The 19,118-nt window shown below is 44.4% G+C and overlaps 1 protein-coding gene and 2 long non-coding RNA genes across 5 annotated transcripts; 2 read left to right on the top strand and 1 right to left on the bottom strand.

Annotated features, from left to right (window-relative positions):
* The first annotated feature begins 1,412 nt into the window (after window positions 1–1,412).
* LOC123449580 lies at window positions 1,413–3,512 on the top strand. Of its 2 annotated transcripts, XR_006632028.1 has the most exons (3): window positions 1,524–2,531; window positions 2,692–3,254; window positions 3,446–3,512. It is a non-coding gene; the product is annotated as an uncharacterized LOC123449580 (long non-coding RNA). The 2 variants fall into 2 exon arrangements; XR_006632027.1 differs by having other exon boundaries at window positions 1,413–3,254.
* An 898-nt stretch (window positions 3,513–4,410) lies between these two features.
* On the bottom strand, window positions 4,411–5,884 carry LOC123449579. 2 transcript variants are annotated; one of them, XR_006632025.1, is made up of 2 exons: window positions 4,933–5,884; window positions 4,411–4,851 (listed from the first exon to the last, which is right to left on the bottom strand). It is a non-coding gene; the product is annotated as an uncharacterized LOC123449579 (long non-coding RNA). The 2 variants fall into 2 exon arrangements; XR_006632026.1 differs by having other exon boundaries at window positions 4,411–4,845.
* A 10,872-nt stretch (window positions 5,885–16,756) lies between these two features.
* On the top strand, window positions 16,757–18,311 carry LOC123447086 (succinate dehydrogenase assembly factor 1, mitochondrial). The gene is made up of 3 exons (XM_045123654.1): window positions 16,757–16,974; window positions 17,291–17,584; window positions 17,991–18,311. Exons 2-3 carry the CDS (start codon window positions 17,321–17,323, stop codon window positions 18,033–18,035), a joined length of 309 nt encoding a protein of 102 aa, XP_044979589.1. The 5' UTR covers window positions 16,757–16,974; window positions 17,291–17,320; the 3' UTR covers window positions 18,036–18,311.
* Window positions 18,312–19,118: the final 807 nt, after the last annotated feature.

The raw sequence follows: 19,118 nt of genomic DNA, 5'->3' as shown, positions 1-19,118 counted from the left end.
CTACTTCTTCCGCCTATAAATCTCCGAAAAATCCAAAACCACGTGAGAGATCCACGAAAATACTTTTCCGCCGCCTCAAGCTTCTGTCTCTGCAAGAACCCGTCTGGGGCACGTTCTGGTGCCTTGCCAGAGGGGGGATTCGGATCCGGAGGGCTTCTTCATCAACACCATTGCCTCTCCGATGATGCGTGAGTAGTTCACCATAGACTTTCGGGTCCATAGCTAGTAGCTAGATGGCTTCTTCTCTCTCTTGGATCTTCAATACAACGTTCTCCATGATCTTCATGGAGATCTTTCCAATGTAATCTTCTTTTGCGGTGTGTTTGTCGAGATCTGATGAATTGTGGATTTATGATCAGATTATCTATGAATCTTATTTGAGTTTCTTCTGATCTCTTATATGCATGATTTCATATCCTTGTAATTCTCTTCGAGTTGTGGGTTTTGTTTGGCCAACTTGATCTATGATTCTTGCAATGGGAGAAGTGCTTGGTTTTGGGTTCATACCGTGCGGTGACCTCACCCAGTGACAGAAGGGGTAGCGAGGCACGCATCGTGTTGTTGCCATCAAGGGTAAAAAGATGGGGTTTATATCTATTGCATGAATTTATCCCTCTACATCATGTCATCTTGCTTAAGGCGTTACTCTGTTCGTCATGAACTCAATACACTAGATGCATGCTGGATAGCGGTCGATGTGTGGAGTAATAGTAGTAGATGCAGATAGTATCGGTCTACTTGTCTCGGACGTGATGCCTATATGTATGATCATTGCCTTAGATATCGTCATGACTTTGTGCGGTTCTATCAATTGCTCGAGAGTAATTCGTTCACCCACCGTAATATTTGCTATCTTGAGAGAAGCCTCTAGTGAACACTATGGCCCCCGGGTCTACTTCACACCATATTTTCAGCCTTACACTTTTACTTTATTGCACTTTCTGCTTTCAGATCTCACTTTGCAATCAATCTTGGAGGGATTGACAACCCCTTTATAGCGTTGGGTGCAAGCTCGTTTGTGTTCGCGTAGGTACTCTGGACACTTGGCTTGATTCTCCTACTGGATTGATACCTTGGTTCTCAAACTAAGGGAAATACTTACTGCTACTGTGCTGCATCACCCTTTTCTCTTCAAGGGAAAAACCAACGCAAGCTCAAGAGGTAGCAACGTGCAGGACAGAAGTTTGCTTTACCAGCAAAATTTAAGCTGTCTAGGATCATTGGCACAAATCATGAAATATTGCAAATAAAGCACAACAACACACATGAAATATCGCAAATTTAAACTTGCAAAAATACTAGCGTATATCTTCTAAATGCAATTTTTTTCTTTTACACAAGATCAGCAACAATAATAATAAAGCATAACTATGAAACTCACCGATGGTTTCCATTTTGCTGGAACAACCGAAAGCACTTCCCTGTCCATTAACTAACTGGCAAGACAAAATGATACAAGAATTATATTTCTGTACAGAGAAAGATACATTTTTTGTATATAGAAAGGTATAACGCAAAGCACACAAAACATCAAAGAAATGTTTCGATGAGCCGAACCCAATATTTCCGTATTAAAATGTATTACGAAAATAACACCATCAATTCTATATGTGTGGGGTATAAAAAAATAAAAAGGAAAAGCATGGGGCCTGAGATAAATCAAAGGAAAGCGTGAGGCCTGAGATAACCACCGGGATTCTCTTCCTCCTCACGATATCCATAATCCTTCCCGTGATTTCCTCCTTACATATTGCCTACAAGGAACGATCTCTCGATCACGAGCCCAAAGAAGCAACGAGTTTTGCACACCAATCCATCCACCTCTCTTTCATCCTCTCTCGCAGAGGACTGCCGCATCTCACACCCATCCATCGCATTGGCCTCCTCCACTGCAACCTCTCCAGCTTACCGTACAGATATGTACGTGGTGAACTACCATCGTCCTCCATGTCTGCATCACAGTCCCGGTGGATTCGGTGGATCAATCTGCTATCATCATGGTAATGATATCTTTTTATAATTACATCCTATTCACGATTTTACATCTGAAAGGCAACATAGTCAATAGAGGGGATCCAACAAAGTGAATCAACATGCCCTGTGGGACACCGCAAAATTACCAAGATGATCTCCGTGACTTAGGAAATTCTTTGGAAAACATCCACCTGATTACTTGAGAGAATAGTCATGCGAGTGAGTCTCAAAGAGTTCACCAAACAATTGAACAAAGAAATAGATAGTGAAATTTACTTGGAAAAAGAATGTCCTGATACCACTATGTTAAGTAACATAAGCAGATGTGTGCATCCAGTTGTGATGTACAAAACATAGGGGTTGAATGTTAACGACATGATAATAATATATTATTGGGTTTTTCGGAAAGCATCAACAAGGGATGCAAGGACGAGCATGCGGAAAATATGCAGGTTGAAGGCATAATAACAAAAGACGAGGATGCGAACCCTGAGTCAACAAGGACAATAGAACAACAAGCCATCATGGATGATACAGAAAATATGCAGATTGATGAGGTCATTGTTATATTTTCACATGTCATTATTATTGTTATTCTGTCGGGACAAAACATTATGCAGTTTGTAGTATAATGTCATATATACAATTCTTTACTCACCTTCATAATATTCTCTCTTCTATATGTACTGGATAATATTATATTATTGTGTGTTTCAGTTACTAAGCGAGGAAGAATCAAGTGGAATAGACGACAAAGATGAAGTACAGAAAAATAATAGCACGCAGGCCACTGATTGCGAAGTGACAAAGGCATGATTTCTTTTCAACTATCCCAAATAGTTATAATTCTAATTATATTATAACCTGCATAGGGATTACTCTTTGTAATGTTGCTCTCATGAATTAACCTTGAAGGGAACAAGTGAACAAATGCAACCTACTCAAGACAATGAAATAGCACAAACATTCGACACCAAAGGGGCGGAAACTATAGGGGACAAGCTGGCAGAATAAAATGTACGAGCCGACAAATATAAAGTGGAGAAAAAGAAGAGCAAGCAATCCACTCATTTCGAGCTGAGAGAGAGCCATCTTTTCTTTTCCAACTATGCCCTAAATAGTTCTAATTGTAATGTTATTATATCCTGCATACGGATTATTCGCTGTAATGTTGCTATGAGGAATTAACTTTTCAGGAAACAAGTGAACAAATGCAGCAAGCTCTAACGACGAGGAATTAGCTCGGGCATGGGGCACCGAAGGGGCAGAAACTATAGGAGGTAAGCTGGCAGGTTCAAATGGAATATCCGGCAAAGATGAAGTGGAGGAAACAAAGAGCACGAAGTCCACTGATTTCGAAAACTCCGAAGTGACGCATGCATGTTTTCTTTTCCAACTATGTCCCAAATAGTTCTAATTCTAATTATATTATATCTTTCATACGGATGATTCTTTGTAATGTTGCTCTCAGGAATTAAGAGACAATGAAACAAGTGAACAAATGGAGGCGGTGAACAAATGCCCGATAGGGAAAGGGGCGGAAAACATAGGGGGGCAAGCTATCAATGTCAGCACAAAAAGTGAAGCATGTCCGACTGCATAACAAACTTAAGAAGGCACAAGACTACGTAGTGGCTCCAGAAGGCATGAACAAATCTTTCTATGCCCTGCTTTTGCTACATTTATTTTCTTTGTTATAAGTGTTGTTACTTAAATCATGATAGATCATGCCTGCATGATGATTGGTTCGTGATTGAAAATACCATGTGTGAAGCAAGCGACAAAATAAATTTAATGAGCATCTGGGACTCATATCTCCAAAAGAAACAGTTAGAACGTCTTTTAACCGATGGAGAATTTCTCGGCGACGAAGTAAGTATATGTATCTTATGACAAGACGATGCTATGTGAACATACGTTTCTATTATCTCCTATAACCAAGGTGTGCACTTGACATTGTAGATCATAGACACATACATACATTGCATAAGTGCTAAAGAGCATCTACAGATGAGGTGAGGTGGTAGTGCGTTCTTAGAGAATGTATGCATCTCTAAGCTGATAAAGGAATTTAGCTCTATACACGATGATGCACCAAGATGGGTATTACAGAGAGCTGCCACTTATTTGGAACATGATATGGTGAGTCTCAGTTCCATACATATTACTATGAATTCAATAGAGGACGGATATTTGTATAGATGGGACCAAAACTAACAAAACCCCCTTTTCAGTTATTCGTTCCAGTAAACATTGAAGACTTTCATTGATACCTAGCAGTTATAAATAGCAGGCTGTAATGTATCTAGGTGCTCGACTCGCTAGGCCCAGGAATGCAACGCAAAGACCTCACCGCTCTGGTTATTTATTAGTCCCACTGCACCATCTTTTGATAAGACGATATCTGTTATTGTTCACTTGTGATGCTAAGATAACTTTTCATGGAACGACTGGAAGGACTGCAAAATGTATTCCAATATGCATCGCTTCAAATGGAACTAAAATCTGATAAATGGAAAGACCTCACAACATGGCCATGGAAAGAGTGTATTACAGGAAAACTGCATAGAGATGGGTATACTCTTCGATTCAGACTTCTTGATCCAATCCCCTTTCAGCACCTCCTCCTTCTCCTTCGGGAAATCTGAACAATTAAGGGTTGCATCATCAACACACGCACCAACTACTATGATATAAATAAAATCATAGCCCTCGAAGAAAGCTATCTCTTTTTTGACTGAACCATTAACAACCAGAGCAGGGACAACCAGCCTTGGACCTTCCCAGCCCCAACGCCGCAGTGATGCACGACACACAACCACACGGCGGCGAAGGCAGCGCCGCGTGGAGCACACCATGCCCCCTGAGCAGCTAACCCTAGGGGACAAACATTGCACACAATGAGGCTATGCATCGATTTGACGGGGAGGAGCAGGCAGCGGGGTCGGAGAGATTAACCTGGACTCGGACGAGGGAGGATAAGCATATGGAGGGTCTTGAGCAGCAACACATCACGCATGTCTTTGTGGTCATCCTAATCATGATGAACACCGTGAGCAGCAGCTGGTCCTACTCCCCCGTGTCTCAGGAAGGAGGGAAGGCCCTAGCGTCGCCGACGAGCATGCCAAGCTCGAGTGCCCCCGTGTCGCAGGGAGGAGAGAGGGACCTGGCGTCGCCGGCGACCATGCCGAGCTTGAGCGCCATCGTGTAGCAAGGAGGAAGCAGGGCCCCATCGACGCCAGCAAGCATGCCGAGCTCGAGTGCCCCCGTGTCGCAGGGAGGATGAGGTACCTGGCGTTGCCGGCGACCATGCCGAGCCCGAGCCCCGCCACGTAGCAAGAAGGAAGGAGGGCCCCGTTGGCGCCGACGAGCACCGAGCTCAAGTGACCCTACGTCGCAAGGAGGAGGGAGGACCCCGGCGTTGGTGGATACGAACAAGGGGCGGGGCAGAGCAGGGGCCTGCGACCGCCGGTGGTGGTGACGAAGGGGACGGGCGGCCACCAGAGAGCGCTTACGTCGCTGGCCGGGGATCGGGTGGGGGCAGGAGTGAGGTGAGTGGACGAGTGGTTGTGAGTGAGTGCGGCGAAGTCAAAGTCCAAACCATTTATCTTCTATACAAAAAATCATTTTTTATAGCAACATCGACTATTTTTTGTAGGGCATGCTGATTCACATGCGTGGGTGAGTTTTTTTTCACCAAGGCTTGTTACGGTCATGACTGTTTGATAATTTTAAAGCTTTTTTATCACTTTGTAATCATGCACGTCATCTTGTGGTCTCTACATGGTAAATTTTATGGAGTATTTCACGGGAGATATTTTGTGTGACATCCTGTCACGTCCTCTGTGCTGGCTGATCGCCGGAGGATGGAACGACGTTAGCTGTGGCGAGGCCGACGGTGAGGAGCGAGTGGGGAAGAATCGCACAGAGAGAAACGAGAGGTAGAGACATCACGAGAGGGGATAAGACAGAGAAGAGAGAATGCGGGAGAATATTCTTCATTTCAAATCGATGTCTGAAACAGTACATGGCTCTGCTTTATATACAGCAGGCCCGTTGCACACCACGTACACCCTCGCTAGGCCCAGCCCGGTCCACCACGTACAGGCCCGATTCAAATTAACCATCGCGCGCCAGCTGCCGCAGCCCGATCGCCGTCTACCTTCTGTTACTGCTTAACTGACAGCAGTAGTACTGAAAGTACCTCCCCGTGAAGAACCGGCTTGACCCCAAGCTGGTGCAGATGGAAAACGCGCCACCAGCACGCCATGATCCTTCCAGGTGGCCGACTCCGCTGGTAAAGTAGCCCATTTCACAAGCACCTGCAAGTGTGATGCATTGCCTTTCTTCACCAGACGTCTGTCTAGTATCTCTTCAGGCACAAGTCCGGGTGCTGATAAATCAACTGGAGCTGGTAGGGACGAAAAAACTGGAGTGTGGTCAGGTATATGCTCCTTTAACTGAGACACATGAAACACAGGATGTACTTGACTCCCTCTTGGCAACTCCAAACGATAGGCAGCCATCCCAATCTTCTCTAAGATTTTGAAAGGTCCAAAATACTTCAAAGCTAACTTCCTGCAAGGACGATTGATCACCGAGGACTGGGCATATGGTTGTAGTTTAAAGTATACCATTTCCCCCACAGTAAACACTCTGTCCACTCGTTTCCTGTCAGCAAACTGTTTATACTTGCACTGTGCTCTAGCCAGATGTTCCTTAATCACAGCAGTATGTTCAGCATTTGATGCTAACCAAGTGTTGACATCAGGATTTAGAGAGGTAGGATGACCCAACAGCTGTCCCATATTTGGATCATGCCCATACAGAGCCTTGTAAGGAGTGCAACCTAGAGCAGGGTGATAAGTGGAGTTGTACCAAAACTCAGCTAGAGGTATACATGCTGCCCACTTATGAGGAAAATCATGTACTGCACATCTCAGGTACATTTCTAGACACTGATTCACTCTCTCTGTTTGCCCATCAGACTGAGGATGATATGTTGTGCCCATGTGCAATTTAGTGCCCCAAGTTCTGAACAACTCTTTCCAAAAAGCACTGGTGAATATCTTGTCCCTGTCTGACACTATCACCAGAGGCAACCCATGTAGTCTGACTATGTTGTGTAAGAAAGCCTTGGCTACAGAAGCAGCTCTGAAAGGATGCCTTAAAGGAATAAAATGACTTACTTTAGTCAGTCTATCCACCACTACAAGAATAGCAGAATATCCTTCTGACTTAGGTAATCCTTCCACAAAATCCATGCTAATCTCCTGCCATGGACTGTCAGGAACAGACAAAGGTTGCAGCAGACCAGGTTTCTTGCACAGTTCATGTTTGGCCTGTTGGCAAACTGCACATTGTTTCACAAAATTCTCCACATCCTTTTTCATCCCTTGCCAACTGAACAACTGCTTGACCCTGTGATAAGTGGGTAAAACCCCTGAATGTCCACCTACAGGAGTGGAGTGAAAAGCTTGGATCAATTTAGTTTGTAGGCCAGAGTTAGCTCCCACCCAGATCTTCTGATCCTGTTTAATAAGGACATCCATCAACTGAAATCCAGGGCAAGCATCTGCATGAACTGACATTTTCTGCAACATGAGCTGAGCCCTAGGGTCCACAGCATATGAATTCAAAATTTCATGCACCCAGACAGGTTTGCTGGATGATATTTGCTGGATGGAGAACAAATGTGCTACCCTAGACAAAGCATCAGCTGCCACATTTTCTACTCCCTTCTTGTACTGGATAGGGAACTGTAATCCCACTAGTTTTGTCATAGCTTTTCTCTGTAAATCAGAAGTTAGATTCTGATCTTCCAAGTGACACAAGCTTTGATGATCAGTCTTTATCACAAAATGAGCTCTGGACAAATAAGATCTCCACCTATCAATGGCCACCATTATTGCTAGGAATTCTTTTTCATAAATGGACAATTTTTGACTGTTAACCCCCCAAAGCTTTGCTGTAGAAGGCAATAGGGTGTCCCTCCTGAGACAGGACAGCCCCAACCCCTGTGTTGCAAGCATCAATTTCTACAGTAAAGGGCTTCTCAAAGTTTGGTAAAGCCAACACAGGAGTGCTCACCATTGCTTGTTTTAGTGACTGAAAAGCTATCTGAGCCTCAGGTGACTAGACAAAAGCCTGTTTCTTAAGCAATGTAGTTAATGGTTTAGCTAGTACCCCATAGTTTTTCACAAACTTTCTGTAATAACCAGTGAGCCCCAAAAATCCTCTCAGCTCACTAGCATTCTGAGGGGTTGGCCATTGCACCATAGCCTCAGTTTTAGCAGGATCAGTGGCTACACCTTTATCAGAAATGATGTGACCCAAGTACTTTAAACATTGATGAGCAAAAGTACACTTACTTTCTTTTACAAACAGTTGGTTCTCTTTCAAGACATCAAAAACTGCCTGGAGATGCTCCACATGTTCCTCTAAAGTACCACTGAACACCAGTATATCATCCATGAAAATCAAAACATACTTTCTGTTGGATCCTGCAAAAGAAAAATTCATGACACACTGAAAAGTGCCTAGAGCAGTGGCTAAACCAAAAGGCATCACCCTGAATTGGAACTGGCCATGATGAGTTTAAAAACAGTCTTGTATTCATCCTCTTCTTTCATCCTGATCTGGTGATACCCTGCTCTTAAGTCCAACTTAGAGAACCATTTAGCACCTCCTAATTCATCCAGGATCTCATCAATTACTGGCATGGGAAATTTACTTTTAACTGTTACTGCATTGAGCCTTCTATAGTCCACACAAAACCTCCAAGTGCCATCTTTCTTTTTAACTAATAGCACATGAGCTGCAAAAGGGCTCATGCTAGGGGTAATCATATCAGCCTCCAACATCTCTTTAACTTGTTTCTCAATCTCATCCTTCTGCACAGGAGAATATCTATATGGTCTACAATTTACTGGTACCGCTCCAGGAGTGAGGTTGATCTGGTGATCAAAAGCCCTGTGGGGAGGCAACTTGTTGGGTTCTTGAACCACTTCCTTGTTTCTGTCTAACACCTGTTGTACTGCCTCAGGTACTTCTGTAGCTAGAGCCATCATAATTCTGTTCAGTACTGCAGTGGCCCACACATCATTGCCCTTCTCCCATTTCAGCAACTGTTCCATAGACACTTCTTCTAGTTGAATTTTTTGTGCAGGTAAAACCCCTTGCAGTCTCACTTCCTGTCCCAGGTGTTGGAACTGGATCCATTTCTCTGCCCAATGGCATTGCATTACTCTCCACTGCTCTAACCAATCCATGCCCAAAATAATGTCATGGCCCCCTAAGGGCAACACTTGCATGGTATTACTAAAAGTATACCCTTGTATCCACCAGTTCAGGACTGGTACCATCTCAGTGCAAGGTATGATTGTCCCATTAGCTACCTTCACATTCATTGGCTATTTTAACTTCACAATGGTTGCTGGAATTTTGCTCAACAGTGACTGGTCCACAAAAGTGTGTGTGCTCCGAGAATCAACCAAAATGAGTACCACTCTGTTTTCCACCAAAGCTCTTAACTGAATTGTCTTAGGATGGGTTGCTCCTGATAGTGCATTCACTGAAATTGTAGCACATTCCTCAGTACCACTACCCACCAGTGCATCTAATACAACATCATATATAATTTCATGGGGATCCACCATCTCAGCAGCTTTTAGTTGTGGATTATTGATTCCAGGTTGAGAGCATAAGTGTCCAGGCATGAACTTCTCTCCACACTTAAAACACAGACTATTAGCTCTCCTGTATTCTTTTAGCTGTTTGGCCTTCCATAATTCCCCTGGTGCCAATCCCTGCCTAATGTCAGGTTTTGCATATGCATGTTTTGGGTACTGGACCTTATTGCTCTTCTGTGGTGCCAGTAATCCTTCCTGAACAGAAGCATAAAATGCAGCCATCTGCACGGTTTGAGGTATTTGAACTTCCACCCCTGCTCTCAGCTCTTCCTTAAGTCCCATAATAAACCTAGTGACCAGGAAAGTGTCACTGATAGTAGGCTCATACAACCTGACAGAGTATACTATCTGCAGAAATTTCCGTTTGTACAGTTCTACTGTCTCTGTTTGTTTCAGCATGAGTAACTCCTTCATGTGCTGCCTGTAAACATCCACATCAAACTCTTGGATCACTGCAGCAGCAAACTGTTCCCAAGAGTGAAAACCCCCTGACTGCTTGAAAGCCTGGTACCAATGTGCTGCATTCTCAGATAAATGCACAGAAGCTGAAGCCACCTTGAAATTATCAGGAATGTGGTACAATTGAAAAAATGCCTCACATTTATCTAGCCACACCCGCACCCCAGATCCATCAAATCTAGGGAAATCCATTTTGGGCATCCACTGTCTCTTTCCCCCAACCTCCTCCCGTGTAACAGGCACAGCAGTCTGCACTAGGGGTGGCACTACTGATACCTGAACCTGACGTGGAGAAGGGAAAACTCCGAGGCGTGGAGCTGCTCCCAGTATTCCCTCAGATCCATCTGAAACCATTGGTGATGAACTCTCCGTCCCCAACTGTTGTTTGGCTCTCTGCCCCACCTGAAACTGCTGCTGTTGCTGCACCTGTCCGAGAGCATCACACGAGAGGTTTACCTTCATCTGAACCTGACCAGGCGTACCGTGTGCTCGGACAGCTTGGCGTTGAGTGCCGCCAATTGCTCACAAATTCCATCCACCAGAGTAGGCTTCCCTTGCGTGGCTCGAATCTCTACAAACTCCTGCAGCATCCGCTCCTGCAGTGCCTCCATCTCGTCCGCGAGGAAGCGCGACTGCGGGTTGGGCTTAAACTTCGCCGTCGTCGTTGCTCTGTCCCCCAAATCAACCCACCTCAGGTCAGGAATTAGGCGGATCAAACCCTAGGGATGATCTGCAACCTTCGCCTCGGATTTGCTGGGTACGAATCGGGAGAAAAAAAATTGGAGCGCGCGGCGGCACGGAGGCTCTGATACCAGATTGTCACGTCCTCTCTGTTGGCTGATCGCCCGAGGATGGAATGACGCTAGGCTGTGACGAGGCCGACGGTGAGGAGCGAGTGGGGAAGAATCGCACAGAGAGAAACGAGAGGTAGAGACAGCACGAGAGGGGATAAGACAGAGAAGAGAGAATGCGGGAGAATATTCTTCATTTCAAATCGATGTCTGAAACAGTACATGGCTCTGCTTTATATATAGCAGGCACGTTGCACACCACGTACACCCTCGCTAGGCCTAGCCCGGTCCACCACGTACAGGCCCGATTCAAATTAACCATCGCGCGCCAGCTGCCGCAGCCCGATCGCCGTCTACCTCCTGTTACTGCTTAACTGACAGTAGTAGTACTGACACATCCCTACACAGGTATTTTTTCTTATGTATCATTATATTTATTCTATGTTGTATCGTTATTTAACTCTTATTATTATTTTAATAGGATCATATGACATATTTTAGAACAAAACTAGCTGTTATTTTAGTGGACTTGGAACTGAATGGTGACAATATAAGAAATCGAGACATGAAAGATGACGAAAATAACACAGATCCCACGGATTGTATGATTTTGGATGGACCCCCTGAGAATCTCAAAGCATTGAATACATCATCAGCTGTTGAGCTCATCTCACAGTCATATATCCTTTCACCGTCTATCAATCCAACAAACGATGACTTAATAGACAAACTTTGCTTGTTCATCAGTATGGTTGATGATGACGATTTACTAGAGTAAGTCACATTTTTTAGTTCATTTTGTAAATTACTCTGATGTCATTATAACTGACAGAATTTTGATTTTATAGGAGCGAATGGGTGAAAAGCTCTGATCCTTACCCTATTAGCTTAAAGTTGGGACAAATAAAAAAGATATTAAACAATGATGAATATATGGATATTGATTGCTTTAATATGGCTGTACCGATACTAGCGTGCCACGAAGTCCTACTTCTTAGAGACATTCCATCTCACTACATGGATTTAAACTTTTGTGTAAGTTACTATAATCACATATTTCATTTTTTTCTCATAGGGCTAATATTTTCTTATTCTTATTTTAATCGACGTTCCACTATGCACGAGACTCAAGTCGTCATGAAAATATGAACTTTGCTTCGTTCAAATGGTTGTTTCATAGCTGGCTTGACAACAGTGAATATCATATATCACAATGTGATATGGTAAGATTTTTTTATAACACTGGTTTATTTGGTCTCATGTAATATCATGTATTTCTAAATGTATGCATCATTGCAGATTTTATTGTCTTGGGATATTTTTGGCCTATTTCTATTGTTTGTCTTGATCAAGATAAAAAAGTTGTCTCAATTTTTGATCCAATTCCACTACCTACTTTGGGAAAGAATGTACTTAAAACCGTGGTCAATAACCTAACCCTCACGCTTCAAGTTGCAAACCCTGCATTTAAGGACGGTATCTCTAAATGGGAATGCATAGTTCTCGTTGTTCCGACAAACTTACACTGGTATGGATCTTTTTAATGCATTATAATATTGATTAATTCATTCAACGCATATTATGTGTTTATTTCATACACGCAGTGCCTTGTCGGGTTATTTGGTTTTCAATTACATGCACTCACTGTGCAATGGAAATATATATTTTCTCATACCCCAGGTGACTGTCTACATCATGCTTATTTGTATACATATTATTGCACACATAAATTTGTTATAACAATGTTGTATAATGCATGTAGGATGGTTTTGAACCGAGAAAGCAATATTTGGTGCACATTTTAAAGTATGAAGATGATGAAGCTCAAAACAATATCCCATCCGTTGAACGAAGCATCTATAGATGGACCTTCATTGCTTCAAAAGATGGACCTTCAAGACATGCTTAGTTCTGATTTTCAAAATATTTTTTTGTAACCATTATAATACAATTATTATGTGAACGTGAGTTTTATGCGGAGACATGTTTCTGGACCGTGTGTTACACACGTTCTCATTTCGTTGGGCATCGCACACGTTTAAATGGCTCGATGAAAAAACTCGTTAAAATAAAAACCAGATTCAAAATAGATGTTTTTACTATAGATTATGATACATATGTTGGATCCCAAATATGTCACACTTTTGACAAATATTTTGATGCCATCTGAATTTTTTGATATTTTTTTATTATGATACCATATGAACTCATTTTATTTAAAATGTACGTTTTTTAGGGGATATTTTTTTTTGAAACTAACTGAACCTTTATAAACTAGCCAACAAAGCTAGGAATGTCATCAGAGATTACAGCTAACGCAAAGTACGGGGGTACCCCCACCCACTCCTTACACACGCCATCACCCACTCCAACCCTAGCAAACTTATGTGCTACCCCATTAGCTGATCGCCGAACCCAGTCCACCCTACAGGCTTCAAAGGTCGATAACAGCGATTTAACTTCTTGGATCCAAGGCCCCACAGCAGCCATATTCATCTGTTGTTCCTGCAGCATCCGGACCAACCCTTGATTATCAAGCTCAAGGTGTATCTTCACGACTCCCCGCTGACTTGCCAATTGCACCGCCCGTCTGCACGCAAGGATCTCTGCCGCTTCCGCATCCCTGACCTCGCCGAAGAAAAGGGCCTCTCCAGCAAGGAAGGCCCCATTATGGTCCTGCAGCACCACACCTCCGCTGCCCTTCGTACCAGATTTAGTCATAGCTCCATCTGCATTGACCTTAATCCACCCTTCATCCGACACTGTCCATTTCTGAATCGGCCGATCCTTTGGCTGCCTCGCAGCTTGCTCATGTGTGGTCTTCCACTCTCTTACCAAGGCAGAAATTGAGTCTACTATCGCATGTGGTGGGGCGATCCGTTTCCCGTCCCTTGCTTCGTTCCTGGCCAACCAAAGTCCATACGTAGCCTGCACCATGTATTCTTTCTCATCGTAGCAGCACCAGCTAACCAACCAAGAAGCCAGCGAGATAAGGCGCCCTGGGAGCCAATCTGGATCGGTGGTGCTGCCACCGAGACTCCTATCTCCGAGCGTAACATCTGCCAGAACTGGGCTGAATGTTGGCACGACCAGAATCTATGAAGAATAGTTTCCTCTCGGCCGCACGCAACACAAAAAAAACCGGGCTTAATACGACGCCTATGCAGTTCTGCACCCACTGCAAGTCCATTTCTGATCATGCGCCACATATGTATCTTCGCCTTGCCTGGGACGTTAGTATCCCACAGCGCCAGGAACCCCTTGTGCTTATGAACCGAGCTCGACCCCTCTAGCTGTCCAGAACGCCCTTGCGTTAGAGAGACCCGGAGATGGTACGCTGATCTCACGGTGAACATCCCATTCTTCGTGTAATTCCAAGCCTGGTAGTCTTGTACATGCGGGCCACCCATAGGAATCTGCTTGATATCAGCCGCATCTGACTCCGAGAACATTGCATCCACCTTCTCAATATCCCAGCATCTTCCAGATCTAGTGAGTAAGTCCCCCACCTTAGTAATACCCCTGTGCAAAGGCTTGACCGAGCGGCCTCAAACACCCTCTCCTTGGAATCCAATTGTCATTGTGAATGCTGATGCTTGATCCATCTCCCACCCTCCAAATCAACCCCTCCCTTAGTAAGTCACGTCCATACAGAAGACTCCGAAACGTATATGATGCATTGGAAGGACAAGTAGCTGACAGGATGGAGTGATCGGGGAAATACCTAGCCTTAAGCACTCTTGCCAACAGAGAAGATGGCGCCTGGAGGACACGCCAGGCTTGCTTCGCCAAGAGCGCTTGGTTGAAAGCCAAGCCCACCATCTCTCTTAGGTGTACACATTTTGTCCCACGCAATCCAGTGCACTTTCCGCTCACCATTAATTGCTCCCCACCAGAATTTTGAAGAAATAGAAGTCAGGTTCCGGCATATCTTCTTGGTTAGTTGAAAGCAACTCATGGTGAAAGTTGGCATGGCTTGAAGCCCAGATTTGATGAGGACCTCTCTCGCAGCCTTGGACAACCCCTGTCCTTTCCAACCAGTCACCTTCCCTTTGGAGCTCTCTGTAACATACTTAAAAGTGCCATTTTTCGACTTCCCAACCAGTGTTGGGAGCCCCAAGTATCGCTCACTGAGAGCCTCAGATTGAACACCTAAAACTTGTTTTAGTTGGGCCTTTGTCTCCTCTTGATAACCCTTTCCGAAGAAGATCGACGATTTCTGTAAATTAACCCGCTGGCCAGACGCTTCTTCATACTTAACCAGTATCTCCTTTAGAGTCTCCATGTTTTCGTTTGATCCTTCCAGAAAAACTATGCTATCATCGGCAAACAACAGATGTGTGACATGGGGACCAGCACTTCCAAACGACACACCCTTGATCATATGTTCTTCCTTTGCTTTCTTTAGCAGTGCAGAGAAGCCTTCCACACAAAATAAGAATAAGTATGGTGACAAAGGATCTCCTTGCCTAAGCCCCCTCGAGGGACGAAAGCATCTAGAGAGACCACCATTCGGTTTGACAGAAAAGCTCGCCGATTTAACACATCTCATAACCATCACAATCCACTCACTCGCAAAACCGAATTGGGCCAACACTTGTTCAAGGAAGGTCCACTCGACCCTATCATAGGCCTTCATCATGTCCAGCTTAACGGCACACATACATTTCTTCCTCTTCCTAGTTCTTATCGCATGCACACACTCATAAGCCACTAGAACATTGTCTGTAATGAGACGCCCTGGGACAAATGCGCTTTGCTCCACCGAGATCAAGACCGGAAGGATTTGTTTGAGCCTATTAGTCAGTACCTTCGTAGCAATCTTGTAGAGCACATTGCACAGACTAATCGGCCCGAACTGGGACAAAACCTCCGGGGAGTTTACCTTGGGGATCATGACAACCACAGTGGCATTAAACGAGTCCGGCGGCGCTGCCCCACATAAGAAGTCTCGAACAGCTCGGCATACATCCTCTTTCACCAACGACCAGTGCCGTTGGTAGAACATGGCCGGCAAACCGTCGGGCCCTGGGGCCTTAGTTGGCCCCATCTGGAAAAGAGCAGTCTCAATTTCCTCATCAGCAAAAGGCGCCGTTAGTCTCGTGTTCATCGCCTCAGAAACCACCTGATCAACGTTCTGAAGTAGGGCAGTAGCTCCTTGCGATCCTTCCGACGTGAACAACTTCTCATAGAAAGAGGTTGCAAGTTCCCTCATCTCTTCGTCAACTTCGCATATAGATCCGTCATCTCTCTTCAACGCTCTAACTGTGTTCTTCCTCTTACGATGAGAAGCCCTGTTCTGAAAATATTTCGTGTTCATATCTCCCGCCTTCAGCCAATCAACCCTCGATCGCTGCCTATACATCACCTCCTCCCGCTCATAAATCTCCCGTAGCTGCTCTTCAATATCCCGCACCTCAGTGGTATATCCCGTCATCCCAGCTCGAGCTTTTGCATCCACAAGATCAGCTTTCAGTCTAACGATCTGCCGCTTCACCGAGCCAAAAACATTCCGAACCTAGTTCTGCATATTCCTGATAACTTTCTGTAGCTTCTGACAGACTGCACCCAGGCTATTCGTATGCAAGCCAGCATCCTCCCATGCTGCATCAACCACTAATTCTACTACTCACAACCACTAATTCTCCCACTCAAAAAGTACTTGGTGCGGCTTGGAACACTTTAAACGTTCCAAGCTGAAGACACGTCTAGTGTAAAATTTGCCGGTGATACGAACGAACACGTGGGCACTTTTCCTCTAAAAAAAAAAAGAAGAACTGATTTCTAACCTGCAATTCCCTATTTTACCCCTGGGCAGAATCGATCGAACACACCAGGATCTTGCCCTCGACCGTCCCGGCAGGCAGGCGACGCGCCCCCCAGCGCCCGACCCTCTCACCCGCGCCCTGCCCTCCCTCCGCTCCAGCTCCTCAGCGATCTCGGCAGGCGGCGACGGCGGCCAGCCGCGACCAAGTCCCTAGCTCCCGCCGCTCCGTCTGCCCCTGCCTCCGCCCCACTCCGCCCGCCTCCTCCGTCGTCGATCGACCCTGCGTGCGCCGGTGAGCAGACACACCGAGGTTCTTCTCCCCCCATTCTATTCCACCGGCACGGATTGGAGATCCATCCAGGCTTGCTTGCTTAGACTTGTTCCGAGACTTCCGCCCTTGTATTTCCACCCTGCGCGCGATCTAATCCAAAAGTTCCTTCCCGAGCCCCGTTCGCCGTGGATTTGCTTGCTAGGCGTTTGCGCTAGAGCAGGTTGTTTTATGATTGTCTTTTGGGGTTTCAGTGAATGGTGCGCCACCTGAGTAAGAATATTATGCGCATCACCACGAGACAACTCGTCTGAATTCTGATAGTTCCATTTCTTGCCAGGCCTTGATGGTTGCTTGACAAGGGGATGAGATGGCGTCCCGTACGAAGTTATCTGGTATCCAGAGGCAGGCCTTGGCGTTGTACAGAGGGTTCCTTCGGACAGCACGGCTCAAGTCCCCGGAGGAGCGCCGCAGGATCGAGTCCGTTGTCTCGGCAGAGTTCCGTGAGAATGCCAGGAGTGTCGATCGCAGGAACTTTGTGTACATTGAGTATTTGATGAGGAGAGGGAAGCGGCAGCTTGAGCAGCTCAAGAACCCTGATATTACTGGACTTTCTACACTTCAAATAAATAAGGTATATATAAAATCTTGGAAAAGATTCTAATGTTCTCTCCAGGTAACGCTGATACCAAATGATATTGAGTTGGCTGTTGCGTGAAAACACTGGGGATTGGCGAAGCACTGATAGCTGTTTGCATATAAATGCTGTCTTGGTAATTTGTAGGAGATACTTAAATTTAAGTGTAGTTGCTCCATAACATCTCTTGATGTAATTGGTTGTTGTGCATTCCGAGATCCAATCCACATATCATTTACGCTTCAGTCACAATTTTTACCACATGTTTCTCTTTGTTTGTATAAAGCTAATTAGTGCAAGATCAAACCACATGTTTCTCTTTGTTTGTATCATAATCTGATGACGTGTATTCTAGTTTTTAAGGTAATCTTCACATGTTTGCATTGATTTTGGAATTTTGCAGGCCTCTTCTATTCCAGAACTTGGTGTTTCTACTGGGAGACAATAAAAGAGGAAATGGCTTGCTTTTAATGGTGTCCAACATAAAAATGGCCTCATATGAAAGCTCTTTATGATGTAACTTCTCTGGTGCTCCTTCATTTTCCCGTAGGAATCCCTAGATGAATTTCGTAGCATCTTATTGCCCTCTGGATATTAGAAGTGTGATTTATGTATGAATTCTCTTGGTATTACCAAGATCAATTGGACCAGAGTTTATTGTGAGAGAGCATATACATTGGAGTTATATAGTGTCTAAATGACTAAACCATGTGGGTTCAATTCAGCAATGGTGTTACTTTCTATACAATGTAATTCACCCCTATCATTTATGCAGACTTATGTGCCAAATTGAATTTAACTCAGAAAAAAAGATGATGTGACCTATTGATGGAATTTATGTTATATTGAAAACTGAATTGTATTGCTTCGATGGTATGTCGTAGGGATGTTTTCACTTCCTTTGTTCTCCACCAGCAGTGTAAATGCTGCAATATATATATTTTGCTATAAGGTTCTGCTTGAAAAAGCAATGAGTTTATCGTCTAGGTCAGTTTAAATAGTTCTTCTGAATGCATATATGGGCCAGATCAAGCAATGTCGCAAAGCGTGGAAGATGGTTCTAACTGCTAGTGGTTTGAATCATCATCGCCACAGTTAATGTATTATTCTGGCTCACTCACTAGAACTTCCTGAAAAAATGGTACGTCTTCCCATAGGCTAGATCTTACATGCGCTGCTGCTGATATAGTTATGTACCGAATCAGCTTCAGACCCACGGTGTATCATCCTTGACTTACCTATAGCTACCAGGAGAACTAACCTAATATACTGTAGTCATGGTTTATGATCTTTTAGACCTTTCAGTGTATCCATGCCTGTCAACAATCCGTGTATTTTTATTATGCTTGTTCATAATCTAAAAGATGTGCATTATCGACACTTCAGGTAAGTTGCATGTCTTTGAACTGTCATTTTGTCACCATTATGGTGAATATTTTGCTCCATTTTTATTCACTTGATCAGTAGCCTGTTTGTCCTCGTGTCGTGGCCTTTCTGAAGGGTGATCAGGCATTTTTCTTTGTATCTTAAG

Source organism: Hordeum vulgare, chromosome 4H (assembly GCF_904849725.1).
Source record: "Hordeum vulgare subsp. vulgare chromosome 4H, MorexV3_pseudomolecules_assembly, whole genome shotgun sequence".
NCBI lineage: Eukaryota > Viridiplantae > Streptophyta > Magnoliopsida > Poales > Poaceae > Hordeum > Hordeum vulgare.
This window is presented reverse-complemented; position numbering and strand designations above follow the sequence as displayed.